General features: G+C 32.0%; 1 protein-coding gene across 2 annotated transcripts; it reads left to right on the top strand.

Moving 5' to 3' along the window:
* The first annotated feature begins 2,583 nt into the window (after nucleotides 1-2,583).
* Nucleotides 2,584-4,826, top strand: LOC145126270 (homeobox-leucine zipper protein HAT14-like). 2 transcript variants are annotated; one of them, XM_079061673.1, is made up of 5 exons: nucleotides 2,584-3,043; nucleotides 3,162-3,478; nucleotides 3,589-3,668; nucleotides 3,791-4,085; nucleotides 4,510-4,826. In XM_079061673.1, exons 1-4 carry the CDS (start codon nucleotides 2,668-2,670, stop codon nucleotides 4,059-4,061), a joined length of 1,044 nt encoding a protein of 347 aa, XP_078917799.1. In that variant the 5' UTR covers nucleotides 2,584-2,667; the 3' UTR covers nucleotides 4,062-4,085; nucleotides 4,510-4,826. The 2 variants fall into 2 exon arrangements, with proteins under 2 accessions (XP_078917799.1, XP_078917798.1); XM_079061672.1 differs by having other exon boundaries at nucleotides 3,791-4,102.
* Nucleotides 4,827-15,710: the final 10,884 nt, after the last annotated feature.

Here is a 15,710-nt window from a genome sequence, read left to right as displayed (position 1 = left end):
TTCTCGAGAAGTATATTCGGTAAAATTAAATAAATCTTTGTTTGTATTGAAACAATCTGGTCGTATGTGGTTCAATTGTTTAAGTACATTTCTGTTGAAAGGGGGCTATAAAAATGATCCATTAAGCCCATGTGTATTCATAAAAAGATCTGGATAAGAATTTGTGATAATTGTTGTTTATGTAGATGATTTGAACATAACTGGAACTCCTGGAGAATTGGAAAATGCCACTTCTTATATGAAAGAAAAATTTGAAATGAAAGATCTTGGTAAAACGAAATTTTGTTTGGGTCTTCAAATTGAGCATATCAAAAATGGAGTTTTTGTACATCAATATAGTTATCTAGAAAAGGTGCTTAAAAGGTTTTATATGGTTAACTCACATTCATTATGTAACCCGATGGTAGTAAGGCACTTAGATGCCAAAAAGGACCAATTTCAGCCTTGTGAAAAACATGAAAAATTTATTGGTCCTGTAGTACCATATTTTAGTGCTATTGGTGCACTAATGTATCTTTCTAATAATACAAGACCTAGTATATCTTTTGTTGTAAACTTATTAGCAAGATATAGTTCTTGCCCAACAAGAAGACACTGGAATAGAGCCAAACATATTCTTCAATATCTTCGAGGTACAATGGAGATTGACTTATACTATTAAAATTCATCAAATGCGGAGTTAATTGGTTATGCGGATGTTGGATATTTGTCTGATCCACACAAAGTCTGATCCCAAACAAGTTATTTATTCACTTGTGGAGGTACCACAATTTCTTGGCGTTCTGTCAAACAAACTTTAGTTATTGGTTCTTCTAACCATGCAGAGATTATAGCAATTCATGAGGCAAGCCGTGAATGTATTTGATTAAGAAATTTAACTCATCACATCCGTGAGAATTACGCTCTAACTTCTAACAAGGACGTTCCAACCATACTATATGAAGATAATGCAGCTTGTATAGCCCAATTCAATGAGAGGTTTATCAAAGGAGACATAACAAAACATATATCACCAAAGTTTTTTTCACTCATGATCTTCAAAAAGAGAGTGGCATCAACATCTAGAAAATTCAATAAAGTAACAACTTGGCAAATTTGTTCACTAATGCGCTTCCTACATCCAAATTTGAAAACATGGTACGAAACATTGGAATGCGGCATGATACAACTGTCATTCAAGGGGGAGTGTTATGAAATATTAGTTTGTGAATGACCATTGAATTCTCCATTTCTTCCATAACTCCCCATCATTATTTAGCATTACTACAACCATTTCAATGTGTTTTATGAATGTAATAATGCTTCATCATAATATGCATTCATATTATAACTCAGCTTTCATCTTATTTTGATAGTATAAATAGTGAGCCATATGTATTAGAAAGTTGATAATTTCATCACAAGTATTGGAATAAAAGTTCTACTTACTTTCATATCTTTCTTTACTCTATAATTTATCTTGTTATTTGATCATATTTTATAACATTAATAAAAAATTATCCAGAAAAAATAAACTATCTTATACGTTTCATAAAGGTATGCTTCCCTTCCATAAAGCTTTCATTCTCATGAGAGAAACTATTCTTCCTTTTCTATCTTTCCCAAGCCATGATTCCCTTTTAAGGTTTAACAGAAAAAAGCTATCCGACGATTCCTTTTGTTGTCCTCCTCATCCTCCTCCTCCTCCTCCTCATCATCATCATCATCATCATCATCATCATCATCATCATCATCATCATCATCATCATCCACTTTAATATCACACAAAAAAACCCACAAACTAAACAGTCGTTGTTGGTCGACGCACCACCCCGACAGTACTGTTTTTCCTCCCCGGTTTCATTCTTCTTTTCCTTGCATTTTGTCTCTCTATGCTGCTCCTTACGATGGTTTCTTTATGCTGATGAAATATGGAAGTGAATCGAGCAGATGTTGGCTAGAGACAGAAGAGATTTTTGGATAAAATACGTTGTAATATTATATATATATATATATATATATATATATATATATATATATATATATATATATATTCAGTATCATAGTTGAGTAAAACAAAATGATTAAAAGAATTAAAACGATTAAAAGAATTTTTCTAATTTTGTTGTATTTGACTCGATTAAATGTTTAATTGTTATTTAATTCAATTGTTAATATTTTTTTATTTTGACTCCGTAATTAATAATAGGTTATCATCAGATGTTGACTAGACATTAATTCATTAAGTATATTTTAATTTTTTTTTAACAAAAAGCCACATCTTTACATTATTATTATTATTATTATTATTATTATTATTATTATTATTATTATTGAAATATTGCTATTAAGAGTTATGGCATTAAAAGTTATAATCTTTTTTAATAGCCTCTGAACTAAAACAATATTAAACCAGAAGAATAGTTTGTATGTAGGCTAAAATGGTATTTTTTTTTCAATAAAACTTTAAAATTATGCATCTACAATTTCGGAAAGGAGTAATTAATAGATTAGGAAATCCAAATATTCTTAATTTATACTAAAACGTTTTGTTTACGAAAAAGCAAACAAACTGTAGATTAAGTCTATAAATACCGTTTCTGCAATATTCATTACACCAACCTCAAACCACCCCCACCCATCCCTTCTGTCTGGTGGATAGTATTTTTGTTATCTTTCAGATAATATATGGAGCTGGGCTTAAGCTTAGGTGACAAGTCATGTAAAAAGTTTCATGGGATTACTACAAAAATCCCAGCTGCAGCCCCTACTTTCCCTTCCGCCGCCGACAGTTGTAGTGTAGGATTCTGCATGGCCTTAACGATCAACGCAATATATGGAACTAATAAAAAACGAGCTAACGATGATAGCAACAAAAAAAACGATCAAACTACTTTCGAAGATCTAGAGGGTTTGAAAGAAAGCCCAAGAATCAAAGCAATAATTGATGGTAGAGAAAAAGTCTTGCAACTGAACCCTCCTCTTCAGCTTGATCTTCTTCCTGTCCCTGATCATACCCTTGTTAATCGTCATGCTCCATCATTACCATGGTCTTCTGATAATGGTTATCTCTCACATAGTCAGAAAATTCAATAGCCTTTAAAGATAAATGAAATTTCTTTCGCATACTGATTACTGAATTATGATTATATAAATAATCGTGTACTTTTATAATATTGCAGGGAGTTCCCATGGGGGTTCATCCGAGAATCTCCTTGCCGCTACAGGATTTGATGTCAAGAGTACCCCACCGGCAACCATGGGGACAGAAGAGGCAACGTCATCTCTCCGGCTGGATTTTTACAGTTCTAGTAGAACTGAAAACGTTTTGAGCAACAAGGGCTTGGAACTGATAAACGACGTGGTGGAGATGCAGAGAGGCCCTTCTAGAGCTAGCGATGAAGATCATAATGGGATTTACAGAAAAAAATTGAGACTTACGAAACAACAATCTGCATATTTGGAAGGAAGGTTTAAAGACCATTCTATTCTAAATCATGTAAGTAAATAACCACTGCCATCTTTAATAAGTTCAATGAATTGCAGTCTTATATTAAATAGTGTTATATTAAATCCAACGGAGTAGCAACAAAAATTTCTTACTTTCAGAGACAGAAGCTTGAACTAGCAAGACAACTTAATCTCAGCCCACGACAAGTCGAAGTCTGGTTTCAAAACAGAAGAGCAAGGTATGATTATTTCCTTTCTTTAAAAGAATTGTAAAACGGCGTCCTTATTGATGGTTTTTGACCGGATACTAATGAGTTTCAGTCTCTCGGCTGATATAGTATATTTCAATGATTTCCTGTAGGACGAAACTGAAGCAAACAGAAATGGATTATGAATACTTAAAAAACTGCTGTGAGACATTAACGGGAGAAAATAGAAGATTACACAAGGAACTTCAAGAATTGAGGGCGTTAAAGACCACTACAAACTCATTCAATCTGCAACTCCCACCTACCACCCTCACCATGTGTCATTCTTGTGAGGTTGTGGCTGCTACCACATACACCATCACCCCAGCTTCTCCAAGTACTAAGTTCCTCAACACCCCACTGTCAGACAACTCCAGTCACTAGCCTGAACCAGTTTCCGGAATGAAGGTGAGAGAAATCAGAAGGTATTATCTTTATCTAGTAGAAAATCCCATGATTCGTATAAGTGATCATCATTTAATAATGCTACCACTAAAAAAAAGCTCCTTCTATCTTCCATAATAGAATAGCCTTTTCAATTTGTTTTTTATGAGTTTGTATATGTTGTTTAGTTATGATACCCCTACAATTATTAAAAAAGTTCATGAATGGTTTTTAATAAACAAACTAGCTATTTAATGAATTATAGCAAAAAGTGAGATTCTATCTAAGAAAACTACTTAAAAAGCTTTGATTTGAAAAAAAAAAGAAAAAAAAAACTCATATTATGGATGCTTTGAATTTGGTTTATATATATTATACATCTTCCATTTTCACATAAATTACTTACACGATCATATATTCTATATGTTTTCCATTTTTTGTTGAATAGCCGAGCACTAAACAAGATTAAAACATCGACTAGCAAGAAGTTATGGGAAAACAAAAAAGTAACCTACATGATAAAGGGAAGCAATAACACAGTCTAGCCAACTTAATCCGCAACAAACCCTTTTGTAATGGGAAGCAATAACACCAGTCTAGCCAACTTAATCCGCAACAAACCCTTTTGTAATGGGTGTTGCCAAAAGAACCCCATGAATGTACGGAGGTCAACCACACATACGAGGTTCACTTTATATACTAAGATCATCTTCAATGTAATAGATTTCTTCAATGGAATAGATTGATACAATATCATTTCATTTATTATATTTTTTTATGGTATTAAACTCTATATTTTATTAAATTTTATAAGGCTTAATGAATTGTCACATCATTTATCATTTTTTTTAGTTATTGTTATTTTTTAAGTAATTAATTAGCATGAAATTAAAGATTAATATATATATATATATATATATATATATATATATATATATATATATATATATATGTGGTTTTAAAAAGCATAAAGCGCCCTAAAGCGCTAAAGCCTTTGGGGACCGATGCACTAAGCGCTAAGCGAAAGCGCTCGCCTAGAGCACACGATGCGCTCCAAATTGAAAAAATATATAAAAAATATGGAAATACTTATAAATACTTAAAAATCTCATAAAATCATAGTAGTGTCATATTAAATCCTATGTACTAATAAGTTATAACTAGAAATTGTCTAAACTACAACACATAACTTATGAATTATGTGTATGACTTAACAGTTAAGTAACACAAGTTAACAACTAACAACTTAACAGAAAACATATAAATAATATGACCAAAGTTCATACTTCAGACTATCATAGTTTATAGTTTCGGACTTGAGAAGAGAATAGAATATGTAGATCAGTATAACGGAATGGAAGTAGAAAACATTTGCATAGTTGATTTCCGATTACTTGGAAAAGATGAGTTGGATCGATGATACGATTTGCTTTGTTTTGTGTAATTGTGTTTACCACATCGGGCAAGATTGATTCTTCGTTTCCATCCTTTTTTAATTTATATAAAACTATTGGAATACCTAACTTAATTAAAACCCATTTTCTATTAATTACCCTAAGCGCTATTAAACAGTGAAGCGCAAAGCGGAAAAAAATCGGAAAAGGCGACCGAGTAAGGGAATCGCATCACATCTCATTACTTGAAGCGCTTTAGGTCATCGCTTGGGCGCCTAGCGCATTAAACGTGCCTAGTCAGCACTTTTTTTAACTAAGTGTGTGTGTGTGAGGAGAGAATTGTAGAGTACAATAAGGATTTAATTCCTCATTTTATGAAATCCTTGTCATTATCTCAAAATGGGGATTTTGAGTTTAATGAAATTAAACTCTCCATTAAACCGCCTATTAAACTCCCATTGGAGATGGCCTAAGGACATCTACAATGTATTGAACTCCATTGAGTTCAATGGATTGCCACATCATCTTTCTACAATCAATACAACTTTATCATTTTTTTCCCTACAATGCATTGAACTCTATAAAGTTCAATAGAATGTTACAAAATGTAATTTATAGTAAATATTTAAGAATTAAAAACTTCCCATTTTCCCATTGAAGAGTTCAACGACCATTGAACTCCAAATTCATTGAATGTGAAGGTGTCATCTCACAATGTTAGAGTTTCATCAATTGGATGACACATAGACTTGTCACCTCATTCAACTATCTCATTGAACTCACCATTATGGATGCTCTAACTATAAATTATGATACAACTTTTGTATAAATATATACAATCACGAAGTTTTCCATTTAAATCTCATGTTATTTTATGTGGCTATCATAACTTTTGAAACAATATATATATATATATATATATATATATATATATATATATATATATATATATATATATATATAGGATTAGTTTATTTTATTCAAAGTAATTATTGTGTTATTGTACATAAATGTGGGCCAATCAATTTTGCTTATTTTAAGAAAGTGATTAATATATATTATTGAATTAAATATAATTGAAAATATCGTCTAATTTAATTACAAGGGTATTTTAGTCAATTAATATAAATTTAATAAAGGAAAATTGCATATTTTAAGGGATCATAGATTCTATTAATTTTAAAAATCCGATTTTACGAATTATAATTCTTTTAATTCGGACATTCTGACAGAATATGTTTATGAGTATATTCAAAAAATAAAAATATTCTTGAACCATAAATAATAAAAATATTCTTGAACCTATTTCTTGATCATGACTTTAAAAACTTCTTGTAGAATAACAAATTCTTGAACAATCAACTGAAGAATAAAAACAAAAAATACATTATTTCTTATAGAATACGGGTAACAATTGTTAAGAATTACATTTATTGTTAAAGAATAAAACTAAAAAACTTTAAAAACGGAAAAGAGAACATCAAAATCTAATAACGGCACTAATACATTCTAAAAGAATAATGTTGCTTAGAATCACTTTCAACTTTGTGGTCCGTTCTTCAAGCATCAACTTCTGCGAAAACAAAACCAAATTGTAGTTTAGATTCCAATAATGCATTAGCAAATGAAAAATAAAAAACAGAATTAGAATCCAATAATGCATTAGCAATTGTAGTTTAGATTCCATACTCCATTCAAACAGAATTAGAATTCATGATTCCATTCCAATAGAATTGAAATTCGTGATTCCATTCCAATAGAATTGGAATCTCACCAATATCATCCATTGAATCATCTACAGAAACAAATTGATTTTTATCATATAAGAAGAAGTAAATTTTATATGAAATGATACCATTTTTTTACCCCTCTTGCTCATTGGTAATTACTCTTTTCCCTTTTTACCCTTCATTTTGTATGTGTAATGTAACATTGGCCTAGCACAAACTTTCACATGCAACCTGTAGAACGGATCAGTTGAAGATACAAAAACAATCCATGATAAACTCTAGAGTATCTGCCACAATGATGACCTACAAACAAATCAATGATGTCTTGAGAAAATTGGCAATTCACAAACTTTCCCAGCCACCCTGTCAAGAATGTGTTTTGTTTTTATTCTTCAAATTGCTCCTGGTATTCTGAAATCAGAATCCACCAAAAAAAAATGCAACAAGAAAAAATGCTCCAATTCTTCATTTTTTTGTTGTCGCAGCTATTAATTGATGACTTCAATCTTTGAAAGTAATTTTTTAAGGTAATTGATGCTTGAAATTTCGATTAGAGATTTCAATTCACACCAGATCGATGTCAAATAAAACAAGAATCAAGAGGGAAAAATCAGAAAGATGCAAGCAATACTTGTGTCAAGCTCTTCTTCGTGTGTTGATGGCGATCGAACCAGCCAAGAAAACGAACCCCTTTTCCCCTCGTATTCCTCCTTCTCTCCTATTGCCATCGACCACAAAGCCCCGTCGCACCCACCTCTTCTTCTTCCGTCGAGCCAGTGCCACCGAAGCCCTACCTGTCGTCGGACCCTCTTCTGGTCTCACCCCTCGCTCTCTCTTCTGTTCCTATCGAGCGAAGCCTTCGAAGATTCGCTCTCTCTTCTGTTCCTATGCTCGATTTTATGGCGATGGGAATCGATTTTTGTAGAACTGAAGATCGATTTTGTAGTCTTATTCCAATTTTGCAGATCGGCCAGATTTGGTTTTTAGATAAAGAGGGGAACGAGATTTAAACTGGAGAGATTAGGTTAAAAGTCAATACCATGATTATAGGGATTATTTTTGGAAGTTACTAAACAAATTACTAAATTACCCTTATTTATGTATTTAATTATTTAATTTTGATTGACCCACATTTATGCATACAATAACACAATAATTACTTTAAATACCTGAACCTATCTCCCTTTCTCTCTCTCTCTCTCTCTCTCTCTCTATATATATATATATATATATATATATATATATATATATATATATATATATATAGGAGGGTTTAATTGAGAAAAAAAAGGTTGAGAATGGGGGAATCATTCTCAGCCACACATTTATTTTGCCGCAAAACACTTAGGCGTACCGTTGGAAATGGATAACGGATAAACATGTGTTTTCCAACCAAACATGTTTCTTTAAACTATGTTAATCATTACCTTAATATACACAAAAACATATTTTTTTTTGTTTTTTTTTTAATTTTAGAAAGCCATTTTTATCGAAAAATTATTTTAAATATATCAAAATTCATAATTTTTTATTCTCTATAAATAGACATCAATATTGATATAGTTTTAAGATAAAATAAAAAATTTATTTTTTTTAGAGTTTTAGCTCTCGTTATTCATAAGTGAATAAAAATCTATCAGATTTTTATTACAGTACATTCGTTATTCACTTATAAATAAAACGTATACTTAATTTTTTTTATAGTTTAAGTATCGTTCATATATGAATATCACACGTAATAAAGTTTTCTTACTTAAAATATATTTTTTACATCATCTTTCGTCATATATTATATTTATATCTGAATAAAACGTGTATTAGTTGTCGTCATATTTTATATTCATATATGAATAAAACATTTATCAGATTTTTGTTACAATTAATTTTTTATTCATGTATGAATAAGTAGTATAAATGATACTTAAACAGTAAAAAAAATTAATTATATATTGTTATTCATAAGTGAATAACGAATGTACTGTAGCAAAAATCTGATGCATTTTTATTCACTTATGAATAACGATAGCTCAATCCCTAGTGTGAAAATCGACTCTCCTCGACTCCTCAATCCCTACACGACAACTTTTATAAGTTATCAATTCATACTCATAACCCTTACAAGGGTCACTCAAGTCCAAGTCACAGTCAAGGTCAAAAACTTGGTCAAAGTCAACATCTGGTTGACTCGACTCGCCGAGTTGGTCCACCAACTCACCGAGTCCCCATGTCCACAAAATGCTACCATCCCGTCCCTACTCGTCGAGTCTAGCAAGAGTTCGATGAGTTCGCCTTCAACAACACATCGGACTATCTTCAACCGACTCGCCGAGTTCGTCCTTGAACTCGTCGAGTTCATCTTCATCCATATGAAGGTGTTCAGTCTATGGCTCGTCGAGTTCATCCTTGAACTCGTCGAGTCCGTATTCATGAGGTTGGGAACATGAGTTTACTTTAATTAAAATACGTACCAGGAACCGGGTGTTACAAGAAAACACCCTTCCCAAACACCTCCGGATCATAGCCTTGCTCATCCATGCCCTCTCTCTCGTCGAGGTCACCTGAAAAGAAAGGAAACGAAGGAAGTGAAGCTCCCACCACAACTCCGTCACCACCCACCGTTGAAAAAACCCACTTCACCACCCACCACCCACCAAACGCCTCCATCCTGTCGTAACCCACCACCACCAAACGCCATCATCGTTGCTGCTTCGTCTTGGTCCCTCGTTGAGCATCCGCAAACAGAAATGAAGTAGCAAGGCCGCCCACAACCAACAACCGCAGCCACCCATCGCTGCCCTTCCACCGTCGTTGCATATCAGGTAGAAGAAGAAGAGAGGGTGGGGTTAGGATCATTTTTTCTCATCCTGACGCAGACTAAGTCGGAGGAGGAGAGGTCATCTTCTGAAATCTTCGAGCTTCCTTTTGATGCGTTCTTGAACGCAATGATGGTGGGAGGATCGAGCGAAGTCATTGAAGGCTAACCAGTAGCGACTGTTTGTATATGTGGAGTGTCTGTATGTATATGTGTGTAGGTTCTTTATGGTAATCAGAGGGAGGACGAAGAGGGAGAAGGAGAGGGAGAGAGAGAGAGAGAGAGAGAGAGAGAGAGACAGAGAGAGAGGGAGGTGGGCTCGGTTTTATATTTAATGATAATAATAATTTTAAAAAGTGAAAGAAAAAATGAAAATTAAACTCATTAAGTGTATAATAGTCTTTTTAGTTTGGTAAGGGACCAAAGTTGCATGTAAACTAGCTCAAAAGGACCACCAATCCAAAAAAGTCGAGGTTTGGACTAAAACCCCAAAAAAATGCATACTACAGGGACCATTTTTGCAATTTTGTCATATATATATATATATATATATATATATATATATATATATTATCAGGTTTTAAATTTATAAATCTTTATTTAACCTAACCATATAGTAACACATTAGCGGGCATCCAATCAAGCATAATATAATTTAGATAAGTAAGGGTGTCGATCATAGGAAGAATCAAGCATAATATAGTTTGGATAAGTAAGGGTGTTGATCATAGGAAGAATGAGAATTCAATTTAGATATTTTCAAATGCTCATTAAATTATAAACAATAAAATAAAAGAGGGTTTTATTAAATTTGAGTAACACTTAATTAAAATTAACAAAGTTAGAGAGCAAACATAGAAACGAAAAGTGATAAAGATGTTTTCACATAGATTCGATTTCACCTTCAAACATGGTGGATTCTAATTGAGTACAATGAATATTAGTTATTATTTAGCGAATTCTAAGACATTAGTTATCTTGATCCAAAAATTAAATTGTATAATTATAAAGACGATTTTTATCTAAGACATTAGTTATATTGATCCAAAAACAACTATGAAACGAACAAATAAAACTAGATTGATAGCCTAAGGTCTACCAACTTTAGCAATATTTAAAAAAAATCAAATATTTAACACATAAGGATTTTTATAAAAAAAACATAATATATTAAATAAAACCAATATCCGTACAACTGAAATCATTAAGTTAGATCTAATTTAGTGAAAGAATTAGTGTTTCTCCCCATAATCGACAAATAAAACTAGAAAAACATAAGAGACTATCTACTGAACATGATTATTAAGCAAACCGATTAAAAATCATAATGCTTCTCACATCTTTTCTACAAATCTTCGCTCCAAGTTACTTCTACACATTCAAAATCGACCCAAAAGGGTTTCTGGATGACTAGAATACCTTCTAATCTCTTAGGGGAATTCCCCATGGGTTGCACCGCAAATTGGGGTTGTAAAAACGCCTATTTATAGTGTTTTAGATCGGCATATTTTCACGATGTGATGTATAACTGTTCGCGGTGCTAAGCCTCATCTGGTCGCGATCTTTTCGATGTCAAAATCTTTATCTAAAAATTTTTATTTAACGAAGGAGAGTGTAACGTCATGATTTTTGACCTCATTATTTTTTTAAAACCATCATTTAACAGAGTAAAACAATAGAAGTCTTAATTAGCTTATCTGAAAACATCATCATTGTTAATTTAAAATCTTTCATAAACAACCCCATCAAAACTAAAGTTTATAAACCCACACCAAAACAAGTTCTCAAAACCAAATGTAAATAAAATCTCAATGACAAGTCTAAAGTGGTATCTTCACTAAAGTAATACTAAAAGTAACTATCCAAAAAGTGGCCCCAATCTCACCAAACCATCAAATCAAGCTACTTGTATCAATGCAAGGCCAAAACAACAAGCAAAGAAATAAGTGTCAGCATCAATATAGTGAGTCAATCTCAAGTACACAGGTATGGAGACATGCATATATCATACAAGACATTTAGTCACATAAGCAGTCACACTACATGTTCCTACAAATCATCATTCACCGCTTAGGTTTATTAATATATGATGAATATATTAATTATTGACATTTCATAGTAATTATTATTTATTTTTGACATTGCTATAGTTACTGATATGCCCATTGCAATCATGGGTCTAATCATCGCTAATTTCCCCCTGTAGAAGACCCTAATCGTTACTAACATATCAGCTCAACGCTGAATGTACAAGTATGATGAGTTGATGTTTGAGAGTGCTACATTTGATATTTCCACGCTTATATCCCAACTCAAACGTGATGCTTGGTCCGACGTCTATGTGTAGCCAACATCACTCCAGTTCTCGTGCATCATTGTGCATTGGTACCATGTTTCAAAATGGTTATCTAGAAAACCACTCGACCTTGCTTTGCTTTAAGCTCTTGTCCAACGATATTCTTACATCGCAATATCCAGATAGGGTTCACACATACGTTCAAGTTATACCTACTTTTAATTAATCTTTACTTAATTAATTCACTCTTACGTGACATACACACACCTCACCATTCCCATTATGTATTTATGCTTGTATTTAAATTGATAATTCAAGTCATAGTACACTAAAAATTATACTACCAAAGCATGTAATTAAAATCACCACACATAATCATACAACAGTATGTAATGAAATACGTCTTTTAACAACATACTTTCTAGCATGCATTTCCCAATTTTGTACAAAATAAGTTATAACAGAATCATAACATGCACAACTCCTCATTATCACAACAATATCATTCATCACTTCTAGGATGAACTTAACCACTCAAAACATGCACAAATCCACGTAACATGACAAGTAGCATATTAATATTCCTAGTTACTTAATTCACAAAAATAGAATGTCATGTTGCTCATACTTCACATATAATCCGATTATAACATCACACGTAGCATCCTAGACCAAAATACTTGTAGCAATACATGATAATTCCAAACTCATGTAACAAAACAACCACAAAGAACGAATCACCTATAATCAAAATAAAATGAGTTAGGAACAGAGGAAATCGGCCTAACAATAACTAAAAAGAACTCTACAACAGATTGGAAAGACCCAGATCAGAAACGACACGTAAATGACAAATTAGAAATGTATTTCTTCCTCAGGTCTGCCACGCTCTTTGGTTTCACAACACCGCGCTCTTTGGTTTCACAGTTTACGAGAAAAGTGACTTTTGGTGTCCGAGTTTAGTTTTGGACACCTAGGATGCCTAGGTCGACCAAAGACTTGGTGTAATGACTTGGATGCCCAAAACCATTCAATGCATGTCAAAACACTACTTTGAGTGCAAGAACAAGACCATATTCGATTTGGACATAAATATGGAACCAAACAAGGAAAGATAAGTCATATACCTCTAGAAATATGGTGAATTTCCAGGAAAAGGAAGGAAGAAAGATGACTTGGTCTACACAAGAAGAAACTCCACTTGAAGGCACCAAAAACAACACACCAACTTCTTGGATCTTCACCACAACTTCAAATATGGAAACCACACTTATGAACACTCTTCCAAGGGACTTAGAGGCTGAAATATAGGGTTTGGTGGCTGCAAAATGATATGATTCCAGGATTTCAGGGTTAAGCTTCTTTAAAAACTTAATAGCTTTCGTTCCAGGCCCCTGAAGTGTGAGAAAATGACCCTATGACCCATATACATGATCAAGAATCATGTTCTTGCACTTTGGCCCCCAAAAGTTAAATTTAACCAAGCTAAAAAAGGTAACTTAACAAGGACACATAACGTAAACTAACTATGATGACGAAATAGGAAGTTCGGGTGGTTACAGCATGACGTGTCTTTAATGATTTTTCTGCACTTTTTCGTTTTTCAGTCTTTTTTAGCCCCTTTCAGCTCTAGATTCTTTCTTTTGCTGCAAGCCATGGATTTTCCTATGTTTATTAAATTCAAAGCATTTTAAGCATTTTTTTATCTTTAATTATATAAATTAAACCCTAAATATTAGGATAATTACCGTAAAGTATATGACTAATTTGGGCAATATTATTACGTAATACACATATATACTTGCCACTTGCGTAAAGTGAAACTGATTTGTGTATATGTGAACTTCAAAAAACTGCATGTAGCTTCAATTAAGTGCATGGCAATATCGACCATTTTAGCTAGGCATGAGCTTTTTAATCAAAAACTAAACTAGAAACGAATCAAACTGGAACTTGGTATTGGTTCGGTTCTCGGTTATTACTTTATGGGTTATTCGGTTTCCGGTTCTTTAGGTCTGGGCCCATTCGGTTTGGTTCCAATTCTAAATACCTTCTCACACACACACACACATATATATATATATATATATATATATATATATATATATATATATATATATATATATATATATATATATTAGTAGAACTAAACTCAAACCGGTACCAAACCTAAACGGAACAAGTTGAAACTGGATGGTGGTATTCAATCTGATTTTCGATTTTTAATTTACGGTTTATCATAATAAACTTCAAAGCCCGACTTCAATTTTTTTAAATTTTTTTTGGAATGTTTGAGGTGGTTCCTATTTATATAGGAGAGGATCAAGTAAATGTGTTTGACATGTTTTCTTCGGGTCTATAGTGACTTATTCCGGATTAGTTTTTTAGTTTTTAACTTTATAAAAAAATATTGGTTATTTTTAATAAAACTAAATAAAAATATGAGTTTATATAATATCCTACGAAGTTATAAATTGTTGTCAAATACAAATCGTTTGATTGTAGATGAACATAGTTAATAGTGAAAAGAATAGGAGTCAACTTGGAGTTTGATAAAGTGAATGTGTGTTTTTGTGTAAACCATGCAAGGCATGTTTTTTCTGCTTTAAAATAAAGAGAGGCATGGATATGGTGTCTAGTGGCGACAATTTAATGATTTCAACCGAAACCAGTACGTACGAATAGGGACAAAGGATGACATATCTATGAAAATGTCTATTAAAGCAAGAACCACCATGGATGACCACAAATTATGAGCCTACACAAAGAATTTATGATTGTATGTTATGATTCTTATTTCATTCAATTTTATTGTTGTTTTTCTAAAATACAATATTCAATTTTATAAAATGAAATTATATATATATATATATATATATATATATATATATATATATATATATATATATATATATATATATATATTACAAAATCTGATTTATAACATTTGTTTAAAGATTAAAAGGATTCAATTTTCCTATTAAAATTTCAATAACATCAACTAGAAGGCGTTATTCCATCATTATTGAATTTAATTTATTTACTATCAACTATATATTTCATCTCGTTAACAAAAGCATATATACGAATATATTAAAAATAATATAGGTTCATTTTCAGATAAAAATTAAGTAACACTTGTTTAGAAAACTAGGTTAACTCAGTCATTTATTTCAATATTCTGATGGATTATATATATATATATATATATATATATATATATATATATATATATATATATATATATATATATATATATATATATATATGTTTCAATCGTATTTAATCATAAGTGTATTTCTTTGTCTTGTATCTCCTCATAATAAATCAAACATTCTCCTCGTTAAAATTGTTACCTGAGAAAACCCCTCGGGACAAAAACCTTGGTCGAAGGATAAAAAAGTACGATCTGATGTT

This window comes from Lactuca virosa, chromosome 7 (assembly GCF_052849685.1).
Source record: "Lactuca virosa cultivar CGN04683 chromosome 7, Lactuca_virosa_CGN04683_v6, whole genome shotgun sequence".
Classification (NCBI taxonomy): Eukaryota; Viridiplantae; Streptophyta; class Magnoliopsida; order Asterales; family Asteraceae; genus Lactuca; species Lactuca virosa.
This window is presented reverse-complemented; position numbering and strand designations above follow the sequence as displayed.

Bases quoted from the DNA above. Each gene is read 5' to 3' on its own strand.
- LOC145126270 (XM_079061673.1), top strand. From the start codon at position 2,668: ATGGAGCTGGGCTTAAGCTTAGGTGACAAGTCATGTAAAAAGTTTCAT. The intron at 3,044-3,161 runs GTTATCTCTCAC...ATAATATTGCAG, and splicing joins ACCATGGTCTTCTGATAATG to GGAGTTCCCATGGGGGTTCA. The intron at 3,479-3,588 runs GTAAGTAAATAA...TCTTACTTTCAG, and splicing joins ACCATTCTATTCTAAATCAT to AGACAGAAGCTTGAACTAGC.